Raw genomic sequence first — 14,805 nt, 5'->3', positions numbered from 1 at the left:
GCAAATATTGAAGAAGGAGAAAAAAGAAAATAAGCTAACAGTCCAAGACCAGTGTATGTCATGAATAGTTTCATAATACAAAAGACCAACGCAAAAAACTATGCATGCTAAGCTAACACTAAGCAGATCCAACAGGACAAGTATTACTCTCTTCTGCTAAACCTCACTAACTAAAATTAAAGGTCACAGTATGAAGCGATGATCATGTATTTTTCTGATCACAGCTTGGTTTTATATGAATGAATGTTCTGGTATCCATTGTTTTATTTTATATTGAAATGATTCCGACTGGAAACAAATGGCCCAGGGTTTAACACACCGAGAAATGAGAAGCTACTCGCTGCATCTGTTAGGGTTAAAGAACTTGTTGAAGCTGAAACATACAAATCGCTGCAGTAATGGTCAAATGGAAGGATCTGAACTATCTGCTTATGCTAACAGCCTTGGATATTACTAGTATAATGTTGACCAACAAGTTTTCTAAGATTTTTCTTGACTTTTTCTGGCAACGCTAGAAAATTACTTTGGAGTGAGAGATTGAACTCCTCTGTCCTGTATCAGGAGTGAGAAGCTGATAATGAAGGGATTCGGGTAAATTAGTTCGGTGCCTCCCCACTAAGTGTTCAACCATAGCCAATTACATGGCTGTTGCTCTTCCAGCCTAGCGCCCTTTTCTGTGGCTTAAACTGAATTTTCTCAGTTGGCTTCATGCCCAGAAGTTACTTTAGGCCTGACCCAAGCTATTAACCCAACTTGTTGCCTCCCTTGGTAATGACAGCATATGAAATGAGCCAATTTTGAGCTGGTTGGAAACGGCATTGATTTATAATCCTGCCTGGCAGTCTTAAAAAAAAAAAAATTCAAATTTTAAGTGGTTTCATACAGGGAAATATTGACCAGGTACATTTGACAGTAAGGATGTGTCAGATGTTATTTCATTTCATTTTTTTTTTTTTAACCTTGCACCCTACAATGACCAAGCAGATTGTAGGATGAAAATCATTCTTTCTGTAAATTCTTCTTCTTTCTCTGGATGTGTAAAGTAGTATTTCTCACTATAAAGTTCTCTACATGCTGTAAATGATCTATTCCTTGAACAAACAAATGCGATTTGGTTTTTAGTTTAGTTTATAGTGAAGCAAACAAAAGCTATCAAACTGTCAAAAACCTTGCAGAAGCTCTTTGTACAAGGTAAAGTACAATGATGCATTCAATAGATTTATATGGTGGAGTTATATGGTGAAGAACGCTCTAAAAAAGGACTTTGTTGAAGGTGTTATGATATTGTTCTTTTCTTGTGCATTAGCGGAGAAGCTCTCTGGCACACAGCTGTTCTTAATAACCATCATTATTGCCAACCAAATACATGTGCAGTGACTCTAGAGTTGCAGTTTACCCTTCATCCATTCATTTCCTTATGATTCTTAAAATAGCTGGAGCTGAACAGAGATCTGGGGCTTATGAGGCAGATGTTGTCATACTTAAAGGATCATATGCATCTATAATATACACATGTGTCCTTTTAAACGCTTCAACAGATTTTCGGGCATGTTTATGGAAATTATAACTTTGCAGCAGTGGAGTTTCCAGTATTTAAGACATGATAATAAAGTAGGAAAAAAAGTGTCTTGGTTGTTATCACTGCAGCCTTGCATGCTATTCATCTTTATTTAGGATATTCACTAATAATAAAAGATGATGCAATGACGGAACATTAATTCACTGCAGACATTTTTAGTTGTCGCAGCTGCAAAAGTATATGTGTTTACTGGTAACATAAATCATTATTCTGTCTCATTTAGTTTCCCCCAAAAGGCTGTTCCAGTGAACCAGCATGCACAATACCAAACCCTGAAACAGACCCACCTATATAGGATGCAGTGATTTTTAATTCAATTCATTTCAATTCAATGCTTAATTGTCATTGTATAAAAACACAATGAGATAGAAGTTCGAGCATTTTTCAGACAGACATAACAATACAAAACGGCTAAAATTTGCTTCGAGGTCTTATTTCTGTCTTTGTGCATAAGAAATCAATCTCAGTGAATCCCCAAAGGAACTTTGTGTTGGTAAATGCAAGTTCTGCAAATGTACAGGATTTCAGTTCTGTTCAACATGTTGATGCTCATATGAACTATGTTTTCAGCTCAAAAATGTCCAATTTCATCACAATTAATGCTATATTTTCATGTCACAAATGGCCAAGTTATATTTGAACTGAATTTACCTGAAAAACAAATATTCTATTCTTTTAGATTCCCCAATTTTTCTTACAAGATTCTATCCTACATATCACGTGTTTTATTTGTACAGGTTCAATATGGAGTATGGTGCTGATCCATCCTGCTTATGTTACGCCAATACATACATGAAGAATGTCACATGTCACTTTTTAAATTAACAGTTTTCTAATAATAAGCATTTTTATACAGAAATAACAATTCTATATTATTTCCTCTTTAGTATGATGATAAACTATACAATAAATAATTGTGATCCTAGTTTTTGCACAGGGATCATTAGTGTAAATGGTGACATGGCTGCAGAGCATCAGTATGATGGGATCCACAACAACCATGTCACATCCGACCACTGACAGATTTTGTGTTTTTGTGTCAGCTGTTATTGTTTTAGATCCACAATACTAACATTTATGAAGAAGAGGAGAATTAGCAATAGTAAGTCTATAAGTTTATTCCTAATAAAGTACTGGTACTGACCAGAGCATCATGAGTAATGTCACATCCGTCCACCAGCAAAAGTTTTCACATACACGTGCTATTCCAAATCCAATATTTCTGAAAATAGAGCTTCCACTGTCAAATCATATCAGTAGTCTGTGCACAAATGTATTAGCATTATTTCAACACAGTTCTATGCATTTCTTACAACTTTTTTTTTTTTGACAAAAATGGCCACTCATTTGACCCCTTAAGGAAATTTTAGCCTAAAAGTAAAGTTAAACTGCAACTCCAAAGTGCAAAAAACTAACATCAAACATAGGACAATGAATGTAACGGTGCAACAGTTTAGATGAAAGTACACCACCAAGTAAACCTGTGTGTTTTCTGCCGTCATATGTAAAAAATATCTGCTGTGGGAAAAGGTCTATGAGGCTTTAATGATACTCAGCATCGTACTCGAAGTGCATTCCACGCTGAATTTTAGACATTGAGGAGAAACATACAAATACTCAGAATGGGAGTTTTTAATGCTAAAGTTCACAAGCAGCCTGTACTCAGTAAAGCTGCAATTGCAGCTGGGGAATGTAATCAATGAGAGCATCTGAAACCTGCTACTCCCCACCCTGCTTAATAATTCAGCAACAAGCGTGGCCTCTGTGGGCATTTGCCGTGAAAGGGAGTGTGTGACCTCCAACGCAACAGCAGGTGGCACATTGCAAGAGGCTGCAGTGAAATCGAAGTAAAGATGTTTTTTTTTCATTAGTGCTGTTTTTTGGGTTCGAAAACAATTACTAGCTATGTGAAATGACGTTATACTTTTCATTCCAGCTGGTTCACTCTGTGGTGTCAAACATTTAATTCCACGTTCGGTTGAATATTGGGTTATATATCATATATTGAGTCTATCGCTGACTGTTGTCAATAGTATCAAAAGCCATGTATTAAAGCCTAGAAATGTAATATTAAAGTTTAATTAGTGTCAGAGGAGCAGTAAAGTCCCAGCGGAGTGTGAAGGCATCAAAGAACTGCAATTTTTAAATGAATAAAGCTTTCACACTGCAGATATTTTGACTTGTCATAAGAGGAAAAGCACAGGTGGAACTAATAACATTACCGATGCCTTCCTCCCAATTAAAAGCCCCAGTGGTGAGTCCGTGTGCACAGCATCACAGCCCTGAAGCTGACACATGTAGATGGAATACAGTCATTAATGTTATTAATTATCCCTGTGTTTGACAAGTCACAATGTCTCTTATGAGAAAGGCCCGCTGGATAGCAGTGCCAGTCAAAGACATATAATTTTTTAAAGAAGTAGAGGGAGCCTTCCATCAAACGTAGAACAGAAGGAAAAAGGAGTCATTGTTCAAGTGAAGTGGCGGCTGCGAAAGCTGAGGATAAATGTGTCCCATTCAAACAGAACTTTTTTAACCCAGCTCTTTTATCTAAACTGAATTTAGTTTGTTTACAGAAAAGAGGATGGTGACTTTAAGGTCACTTATATCCATTTACTGTTAAGCTTTTGCTTTTATGTTTAGAAAATATCACAAAGTGTGGTCGAAGAGGTATTCATAACCAAAACCATAATCAAACTCAACTAAAACATCAGCTTGTATTTTATGTCTTATCAGGTGACCAGCACTGTGATTTACAAAAGGAGGACTGGTCTATTTTCAGAAAAGAAAAAAAAAATAAATAAATAAATCAAACATCATGTCCAGCACAGCAGGAACCTGAATAATCCAATATGAGTTGCAATTAATTCATCATGTCAAGATGGGAGGGAAGTAATTCCATTTGTTGAATGGCTGCTGAATCTCTGTTTTAGATTAAGATGTCTGGTGAAGCAACTGGAGAGAGGAGAGGCTTCGCTCGCTGACCTTAAGAAGAACCTCGAGTATGCCGCATCTGTGCTGGAATCTGTTTACATTGAGGAGACGAGGTAAGGAGACAATAGCTTTCTCCAGCAGAACAAGTACTGATGTGGTTCATTTATAGAACAATAGCGACAACTGAGTAAACACACACTAAAGATTAATGACTATTATTAGGCCTAACACTGTATGGGAAATGACACTTTAGGCTTCATTTTGATCATTTTTCTGTGTATTTGGTTACAGAATTTCAAATCCTTATCCATTTTGATAGTCATTATAGTTTTGAAATGCTCCTTAGTTTTTATTTTTATTTAATCTTTTTTTATCCTATTTATCTTTTTTTTTTTTTTCTATTTCAGGTTAGTTATAATTAGCTTTGCAAGTGCAAATGCATAGTTAATTTTTTTGTTTTTTTAGGAATCAGCTTGTTTTAGTTCCAATATTATTTAGTTATTTATGGTTATGAGAAGCCTTGATTTATTGAGGCTGAAAAGGACTACGAGTGCATTCTACGATAAAGAGTGCATGATGCCAAGCATGAGTTTCAAAACCATTGTTTATTAAAGGTTTTGAGGTGATTCTCATACACCTTAAAACAAAATTCCATTTCCATTTCAGAATAGAACTGAAATGCGGACAGACAGACAGACAGACAGACAGACAGACAGACAGACAGACAGACAGACAGACAGACAGATAGATAGATAGATAGATAGATAGATAGATAGATAGATAGATAGATAGATAGATAGATAGATAGATAGATAGATAGATAGATCCCAATCAAGGAAATTGCAGGGTTATTTGGTCATATTATTCATTTTAGTTTTTATTTTACTTGTTCTTCAAAACTGATGATTTTGTTCATTCTAGTTTTGGTTTTTGTCAGCTATAATAACCCTGCATTAGTTGAAGCAGATCACAAACAAATGTGATGTTCGCGTAGAGCTTATAAAGCTGTTATATATGCCTAAGGTAAACAAATGTCTGCCAATAGTTTAATGCAAGTCCAAAATCCCAGATACGCCTGAGCTTATGGAATTATGTAAGCTTTCCATCATCTAGATTCCGTCAGATTAGGGCCAGCAAAGGCATGACCACTCCAGGACTGAGGATGATGAACATTCCAGTGCAGAATTCATGTTGCAGCATGATTATCACAGTGATGTGAATGCTTTCTCTTGGCCATAAGAACATGTTTTAGTTCAGAGGGTGGAGGCCAACAGGCTTTGCTCTTGATCTCTTGTTCATGTCAACACAACAGGGTAGCTGTGGAGAATTATATCACACAATTGGATTTAAAGACCGCATCATGTTTTATTGTTACATAAGACGTGTTATTATTTGATGGACAGCTCATGGATTTCACTTTCATCCCCTTTTAGAGCTGAGATTTTATAAACTGTAAACTTTTTAACATGGCTTCTATCTGTAAATGTCTTTCTGTGTTTTTTCTTTCTCTGGTTCTTCTCTGCCTTTCCCCTTCATCCTCTCTGCTCTCAGGCGTTTGGTTGACACAGAGGATGAGCTCAGTGACATCCAGTCGGAGTCGGTACCGTCGGAGGTGCGGGATTGGTTGGCCTCCACCTTCACTCGACAGATGGGCCTGATGCTGCGACGGAACGAGGAGAAGCCCCGATTCCGCAGCATCGTCCACGCCGTTCAGGCTGGCATCTTTGTAGAGAGGTATGAAGTGTTCCAGTACTGTCTCTGTATGCCACCGAGACGCACAAGCCATCAGTCACATCTTAAATAATTTAAACAGATCATCACCTTCAACTTCCCCTCCCCTACGGTTTCCAATCTACTGTATCATCAGTCAACCTAAACACCGCAGCCTGGAGCCATCTAAAGCACCTCCATCAACATCTTTAGTTTAGACTGCATAACAAATGGACAACCGTACTACACGCACGTTTCAGGGCTTTTTCTGCACGTACACTTTACATTACTAATGCATAGTGTTTTAAACTGTTTCCCTCATTTAAAGCAGAATTCAGTTTCATAAATATATTAAAAAAGACTTGTGTTTACTAAAGCTTTTTTTATTGAATGTTCGATTGGTGCATTTAAAGATTTGTCTGAACAGGAAATGAAGACAGATCTTTGATTTTGGGAAAAGTAGTACGTCTAACTTTGAAATAAGGGTGTGTATCGGCAAGAATCTGGTGATACGATACAAATCACAATACTAGGATCACGATACAATATATCATGATATACACTATATTGCCAAAAGTATTCACTCACCTGCCTTGACTCGCATATGAATTTCAGTGCCATCCCATTCCTAGTCTATGGGGTTCAATATGATGTGGGTCCACCCTTTGTAGCTATAACAGCTTCAGCTCTTCTGGGAAGGCTGTCCACAAGGTTTAAGAGTGTGTTCATGGGAATTTTGGACCATTCTGCCAGAAGCGCATTTGTGAGGTCACACACTGATGTTGGACAGAAGGCCTGGCTCTCAGTCTCCGCTCTAATTCATCCCAAAGGTGTTCTATGGGGTTGAGGTCAGGACTCTGTGCAGGCCAGTCCAGTTCATCCACACCAGACTCTGTCATCCATGTCTTTATGGTCCTTGCTTTGTGCACTGGTGCACAGTCATGTTGGAAGAGGAAGGGGCCAGCTCCAAACTGTTCCCACAAAGTTGGGAGCATGGAATTGTCCAAAATGTCTTGGTATGCTGAAGCATTCCCAGTTCCTTTCACTGGAACTAAGGGGCCAAGCCCAGCTCCTGAAAAACAACCCCACACCATAATCCCCCCTCCACCAAACTTTACACTTGGCACAATGCGGTCCGACAAGTATCATTCTCCTGGCGACCGCCAAACCCAGACCCGTCCATCAGATTGCCAGATGGAGAAGCGTGATTGGTCACTCCAGAGAAGGCGCCTCCACTGCTCTAGAGTCCAGTGGGGGCGTGCTTTACACCACTGCATCCGGCGCTTTGCATTGCACTTGGTGATGTTTGGCTTGGATGCAGCTGCTCGGCCATGGAAACCCATTCCATGAAGCTCTCTGTGCACTGTTCTGGAGCTAATCTGAAGACCACATGAAGTTTGGAGGTCTGTAGCGATTGACTCTGCAGAAAGTTGGCGACCTCTTTGCACTATGCGCCTCAGCATCCGCTGACCCCGCTCCGTCAGTTTACGTGGCCTACCACTTTGTGGCTGAGTTACTGTCGTTCCCAAACACTTCCACTTTCTTATAATACAGCTGACAGTGGACTGTGGAATATTTAGGAGCCAGGAAATGTCATGACTGGATTTGTTGCACAGGTGGCGTCCTATCACAGTTCCACGCTGGAATTCACTGAGCTCCTGAGAGCGACCCATTCTTTCACAAATGTTTGCAAAAGCAGTCTGCATGCCTAGGTGCTGGATGTTATACACCTGTGGCCATGGCAGTGATTGGAACACCTGATTCTGATTATTTGGATGGGTGAGCCAATACTTTTGGCAATATAGTGTATCATGATACTGTTAAAAAGGCAATTTTTTTTATTGGTTTTGTTTCTTTTTTTAAAGATTATTTCCTGGAAGAATTGAATTACACCAGAAATATGCACAAATACAAAACACATTTTTATTTGATCACAACAGGATCAAATGCTATATCACAAAATTTTCCTTGTTAAAACTTAAATTATGTTTTACAGACATTACAGTTTAAGATCCTGTTCAAATGTTCATATTCTATTAGTTCATAACTAACATCATAGCATTATTTTTGTGCAATCCCAACAAAGGAACTACCATTATTTAATAAAAGAGTGTTGAATAATAATAAATGAAATATAAACAAAAAACAAAAACAAAAAAAAAATAAATGAACCTCCACAATATCTGCATTTGAATAATTACCTAAAAATATCAATACTGTACTTTTTAATATCAATACAGTATTGTGAAATGAAATATCGCGATATATTGCAGAACCGATATTTTCTTACACCCCTACTTTGAAAGCAGATGTTTTATTTAAAAGTTAAATCTTAGGCCCCAGTTGGAAATATGCGAGCATCCTCTGCACTGTCTGACCATACATCATCACGGCCTTGGAAAGCCTGGCTAAGCACAATCATTCAGAGAGTTAGACACAACTCCCCGTCCAAGGCTGTGCTTTATCACACACTAACATGAAACATGCATTTGAATCAGTAAGCCTCAAACATGTAAGCTATAATCTTTCTTAATCTGTTTTTACAGAGGGCAGGCTGTTTTCAGACATTTACAATGAAAAAAGATTGGAAATCAAAGAGGAGAAAATGAGAATGAAAAGGTGGAAGAGTGTGGTGCAATACAGAGATGAAGTGTGACCTTTTAAATCTCAAATACATTTACCTGCACAAACAAATCAGCCAGCTTGATATTTAGTTGCAACAATGAGTTCTTGTTAGTGCTGACGTCTACTTTGAAAATGACACCAGTGTTTGCGGCAGTTTATTGACATGAGCTGTAGATGAGAATGCACTAACTTTGCATCTGAATCAATTGACTTTACTAATCTCTTGGAGGAATTAAACCGTGTGCATTTGCATATCAGTAGCCTCATAGCATAATTACCTAAATCATACACTATATGGACAAAAGTATTGGAACGCATTGAATTCAGGTGTTTCTTTTCCATCAGGGGTCTGGTATTCAAAACAATAATGACAAATATCATTAAATAGTTTTATATTGGAATAAATGCCATTCGATTGGATTGGTTAGTTTGTTTTTTTATTGTTACATTGGTTACATGTAAAATGCTTCCAGAATAAAAGTAGTGAAATTTTACCACCTGTGAGTCACTGATAAAGAAAAATAAAAAATCAAGTCAATGTTTTAGGACTTTACCCAAAAGGTCATAAATACAACAAAAGTAAACAAATATTAATAGATACGTGTCTTTTACATGCCAAAAGATCCATTGGAATGTTTTGGAAATTATGTACTGGGTGAAGCAAATGTTGATAACTTTTCCTTTGGAGAGACTGACGTACATACGAAAAGGAAGGCAGGATATGTTTGAAAAAATATGGAAACCTTTTAAGATATTTGTTAAAATTGTTGATTTAGCAAATGACAATGAGGAGGAATAAATATTCAGTTGTGTAAACCTTACAACAGGGTTAATGAGTTCAAATACCCGTAATTGTAACAGGGCATTAAATTATGTACAAATGTTTATGACTGAGAAGTTTGTGATGTGTATGTGTATTGTTTATTTGTAATTTTTATTTATTTATTTTTTGTGTATGTGTGTGTTTACATGTAATACTTGTAATGTTGCAGGTGCCTTTGTTTGTGAGGTACAGGTCTACATGTGTTTATATTTACAAGTGTATGTGTGTATATATAAAAGAAGATTTTATTAAATATATTGTCAAAAAATAAAAATAAAAAAATCAAGTCAAAAATGCTAGTTAGCTGTAGTTTTCCAGATACAGTCTTGGGTCAAAATGTGAAATTTGACAATAACAAGAGAATGGGTTTTACTCAAAAGGAATATTTGTCTCAGAGCTACCAGATCTACTTCAAAACATTATCTGCACATTACAATACATTCACTTTACAGGTTCTATCTAGTGGGAGGCTTATAAATCTATTACATAAATTTACATAAACCAATACATGTGTAATAACACTTTATCATATACCTGGAAGACATTAGCAAACCAGCACTTTTGTCATTGTTTTTAAAATTAATATTATTAAAATACATAACATTTTGCACATTTAATCTCTGAAGCAAATAACTTCTAAAAAAAAAAAAATTGCTTCCAAAATGTCTCAAAGGTGGTTTTTACTTCATTTCTCTCAACACTGATTATGTTTTTTTTTATCCATGACTATGATTTTAAATGTTCTACCTCTACATTTCTGAAATATTTTTCATGCTCTGACTGTAAATAATCATTTTCACTTAGGAAAAGAAAATCTCCCATTAAACTTAAACAAAATATTGATGATTATAAACTATATGGGCAGTAATATTGGGATACAACATGTCTACAGCTGTAAGATGTCCTGTTCATGCTGATTTGAGATATCAACATCTATATTTATGCTATTTATCAGAATTGTAATCCTAATCCAGCCTCTATATCACACTCTATAACCATTTAATATCTGAAAATAAGGCTACACGCTCACAGATGCATTCGGTTCCATGTCGATTCAATGGTTTATAGTGAATTTTGGTGAGGTCTCTTCCAGTTTGTGGTTTCGAGCTAGCGAAGTAACCTCTGGTGTTTACACTCAGCAGTACGCTTCATTTGATGTTGTTTATCTTCTCCAAACAGGATGTACCGACGCACCTCCAATATGGTGGGACTCAGCTACCCCTCTTCTGTTATATCTGTGCTTAAGGTATTAACATGTGCACACGCATCCCAACAGACCCACACAGATAGGGAAAAAAAAAGAGTTTTACACACACACACACACACACACACACACACACACACACACTACAAGCATAACACTGAGAGAACAGCCCTAGTAGAAAGGAGCCACCCATTCTTAAATATAATCACACTGCTACCAGAAAAATTCCAAAGTTGAAACAAGTAATAACATATCGTGATATGTACCAGAGACTTAACTTTTGTAACATGAGTTGATGTTGTGCAAGTGAATTAAGGTAAGCAATCATGTTCCTCAACCTGGATATTATGCACTCTGCTGTTTTACCTATTAAAGCTCTATTAGCCTCTAGAATGATGCCATATTTACACAGGACTAGTGCAGTATTACCCGCTGACCTCTGGTAATTACTAATAATTGCAGAGGTCATCTAAGAGCTTAATCGTGTGCAATGTGACATGTTTGTAATTTCTAAAAATTACACTGCTTACTTCAACAAACACAGAGGTTCTGTGATAATATTAGGCATTTCTGATGTTTCTGTAATTTGGTGGGATTTGCATGAGTTTAGTTTCAACTGCGTGTTCGTTCAGTCTCTTTCCTGGTAGAGGAAAATGATGAAAAGGGTTTTGGGTGGAAATTCAATACACTCATAACATGATATAGCATGGATATTCACTGAAAAGGTGAACTTAAAATCTTCAGAGGAGCAAAATCCCAAAAGATGATGATATGGATAAGATAAGATAAGATAAGATAAGATAAGATAAGATAAGATAAGATATACTTTATGGATCCCAAAAGGGGGACATTCAGATGTACAATAGCACAAGACAATAGGCATCAAATACAATAGAAAGATAGAGAGAAAACAAGTGACTGAGTGACTAAAAATTACATAAATACTACTAGTACTATTACTACTACTACCATTACTACTAGTACAACTAAGAAGAAGAAGAAGAAGAAGAAGAAGAAGAAGAAGAAGTGGTGCCAGGCACAACAAACTCCGCTCCTTGCATGTATTGTAGCTTATTTTGGCATCAATCCAGCTGATATCATCATGTCTATGCATGTGCTGATGTCAGCATATCAATTGTCTCTATATATGTGCCAAGTCTGAAGTAAATTGAAAGAAAATCGATGTTTTTATAGACACGTGAAATTTTGCCCATTATAAGTAAATGGGAGAAGAAAAAAGCTTTTAAAAATTCATTAAAATTTTGAACTTTGACCTACATTTACCAAAATTCAATTGCTTATATTCTGGGTCACTGGCAATCTATAAACCCAATTTGGTAGGAATTTAACAAATAGTTTTGCTGCTACAGACATTTGAAATTTCGCCCATTATAAGTAAATAGGGGAAAAAAAAGATTTAAAAAATTTATAAAAAATGTTTACTTTAACGTACTGTTCTCAAAATGTAATGAGATCTATTCTGGGTCACTGGCAATCTGTAAACCCAATTTGGTATGAATTCAACCAATAGATTTGCTGCTAGAGTGTTAAAAAAGAAACAAACAAACCGAACCAAAAACAACAACAATACTCCTTGCCTCCCCTTCAGGGGGTGGGCTAATAATAATAATAAAGTATCAGTGTGCAAGAGAATGATTCTGACAGATACAAAAAGTCAGTTTAGAGCAGGATGTAATTCAAGCTCAGTTCCTAGTCCTGTGAGCATAGGGCTTCAGGGTTCCTTTAGGTGTTATTCGTCTTAGATAGTGTTACACATGGTGAGTCTATATTTAAGGTTTTCTTGTTGTTTTAGACAGATGTCATGATGTGAATTATTTCTCTCCACACAGAATGTTGACAAGTGGTCATTCGACGTGTTCGCTCTAAACGAAGCCAGCGGCGATCATGCCCTTAAATTCATATTCTATGAGTTACTCACAAGATATGACCTCATCAGTCGCTTCAAGGTAAGTTACAAGAACACCGGGTCGATGTTGTACCTGTATGCATGTGTTGTTTAAAGAAGAGCCCCTTTACGTTGAGCTTATGTTGTATTTCAAGAAGGACCATTTTATGAGGTGAGTCTTACATACTTCATATCATCTGATTGTGCTAGAGCTCCTTTCCTAATGGCTAAGGACACTCTAGTTGAAGTGACAGCATTCACAGTAAATGACATGGGCAATGAAGCAGGAATGAATATGTAATCGCTGTGTGTAGGAGCTTGAATGATTCACGGTCCATATTTTACGACAGCATATTTTTACGGGGCTCATCATTTGCAAATAGGTTGTAGAAATGTCTTACATAATGTAGATGTTTCTGCGGTGTTTCTTGTCTTCCATCAGATCCCAATCTCTGCAGTGGTGTCATTCGTGGAAGCACTAGAAGTGGGATACAGCAAACATAAAAACCCCTACCACAACCTGATGCACGCTGCCGATGTCACGCAGACCGTACACTACTTGCTGCTCAAGACAGGCATGGTGGTGAGTCGGATATGTGCAAATTAGACGACAGATGCTTTCGGAGATTTTTTTCCCTTTTTTACTTCACACCTACCTGATGAAAGCCAACAGAGAGCACTTCAGTGTACAAGCATTACTGGAGTGTTCAGTTGGAAAGCTCATCTGTGAAATGAAGAGCATATTGTCAACATGCTACTCAGAACATCTCTGTCAGCAGACTAATTGCAGCTTTGTCAAACATGTAGCTTCTAAATATAGCTGCTTTTTTACAATGGAGAATCCAAGAGCTGTTCTTTCTTCGAAGAAAAGGCACAGAGATGCAATGAAACCACTCTTAAGTCCCAATTAACCAGTCTAATGTGACACATTTTCACAGTCTGTGCCTTTATGCTGTTCATATTTTTTCCCAAACTGTTGCTTCTTTTCTGTTGTCAATATTTCATGTTGCTTTTTATGACCTATATTTCACTGCTTCCCACTAGAGTGACTTTAGGGCATTTTTGATGCTGCATTCATTCCAAAAAAGAAAATGAAAAAAAAAAAAAAAAAGCAGAAGAAAGAAAAGTCCTGGCCTCGCTACAGCTGAGTTCAGTGTCCCTAACCAACCAGCCGCCCCCGCTTCCACTGTTTTTATTTAATCACCTTAATAAGGTGGCTGCGACAGCTGTCGACATGGTGCGTTTCTTTGGGCAGTGCCTTGCGGAGTAAACCACATTAGTGCTAGAACCACAGGCTCCTAGGAGAGCAGGGGAACTGCATCTATCATTTCTTAGGCCCTCCAGACTCCATTAAATCAACAATCAACAGGTCATTCATAAAGCAGGCCCATGAGGAAATATACTGAGGCCATCTCGCTCCCCCCGTTCTTAATGACTCCCACCCCCCACTGTTGATTAGTCGCTCATATCGACTGAGCTTAAGCCCCATCTGGGTACCTGAGTGCACTCAAATGCCTGCACATCTCAAAGGAAAATTCCCACTCAGAGTTGCATGATGAAAATACTTAAAGATTAGAGCCCATATCAGTGCACAGAGGTATATACTGAACATTAAATATTAAATATTTACTAATCCTTTGTCTGTTCAAGTCCAAAAATAATATTTGTGATCACATAAAGGTGGAATATGTAACACTTATGTCCGTCCAGGAGAGTGTGGACGTGCATGTACCTGCAGATACACTGCCCTTTACCTGTATTTTCTTATTATCCTCTTGTTTAGCTGGGTTTGGGATTCTTCTGGGCATGCACCTTTGGACTTAGAGTGCACCTCCAGACAACTGGAGTGCACGCCAACAGTCTGACTGCAAGACAACACTCAGGGATTAATTAACAGACCTCTCATCCACAGACGAGAGGAAGCGAGTGATTCAGCGGCTTTTCTTCATAACCACTTACGGTTGTCCGAAGGCACAGGCAGATTAATTTGTGTCTTCTGTTGCTTGTTTACTATCAGAAAATAT

At 37.4% G+C, this 14,805-nt stretch overlaps 1 protein-coding gene across 3 annotated transcripts in view; it reads left to right on the top strand.

Annotated features, from left to right (window-relative positions):
- The window catches only part of pde1cb (phosphodiesterase 1C, calmodulin-dependent b), a 179,426-nt gene that overhangs the window by 126,662 nt on the left and 37,959 nt on the right, over positions 1-14,805 (top strand). For all 3 annotated transcript variants that reach the window (XM_030160949.1, XM_030160951.1, XM_030160950.1), the window contains 5 exons: positions 4,513-4,626; positions 6,065-6,247; positions 10,851-10,917; positions 12,726-12,842; positions 13,224-13,364. In XM_030160949.1, the coding sequence (XP_030016809.1) occupies positions 4,513-4,626; positions 6,065-6,247; positions 10,851-10,917; positions 12,726-12,842; positions 13,224-13,364 (622 nt within the window). The remainder of the gene's footprint in view (positions 1-4,512; positions 4,627-6,064; positions 6,248-10,850; positions 10,918-12,725; positions 12,843-13,223; positions 13,365-14,805) is intronic.

The sequence above is a fragment of the Sphaeramia orbicularis genome, chromosome 17, assembly GCF_902148855.1.
Source record: "Sphaeramia orbicularis chromosome 17, fSphaOr1.1, whole genome shotgun sequence".
Lineage (NCBI taxonomy): Eukaryota > Metazoa > Chordata > Actinopteri > Kurtiformes > Apogonidae > Sphaeramia > Sphaeramia orbicularis.
This window is presented reverse-complemented; position numbering and strand designations above follow the sequence as displayed.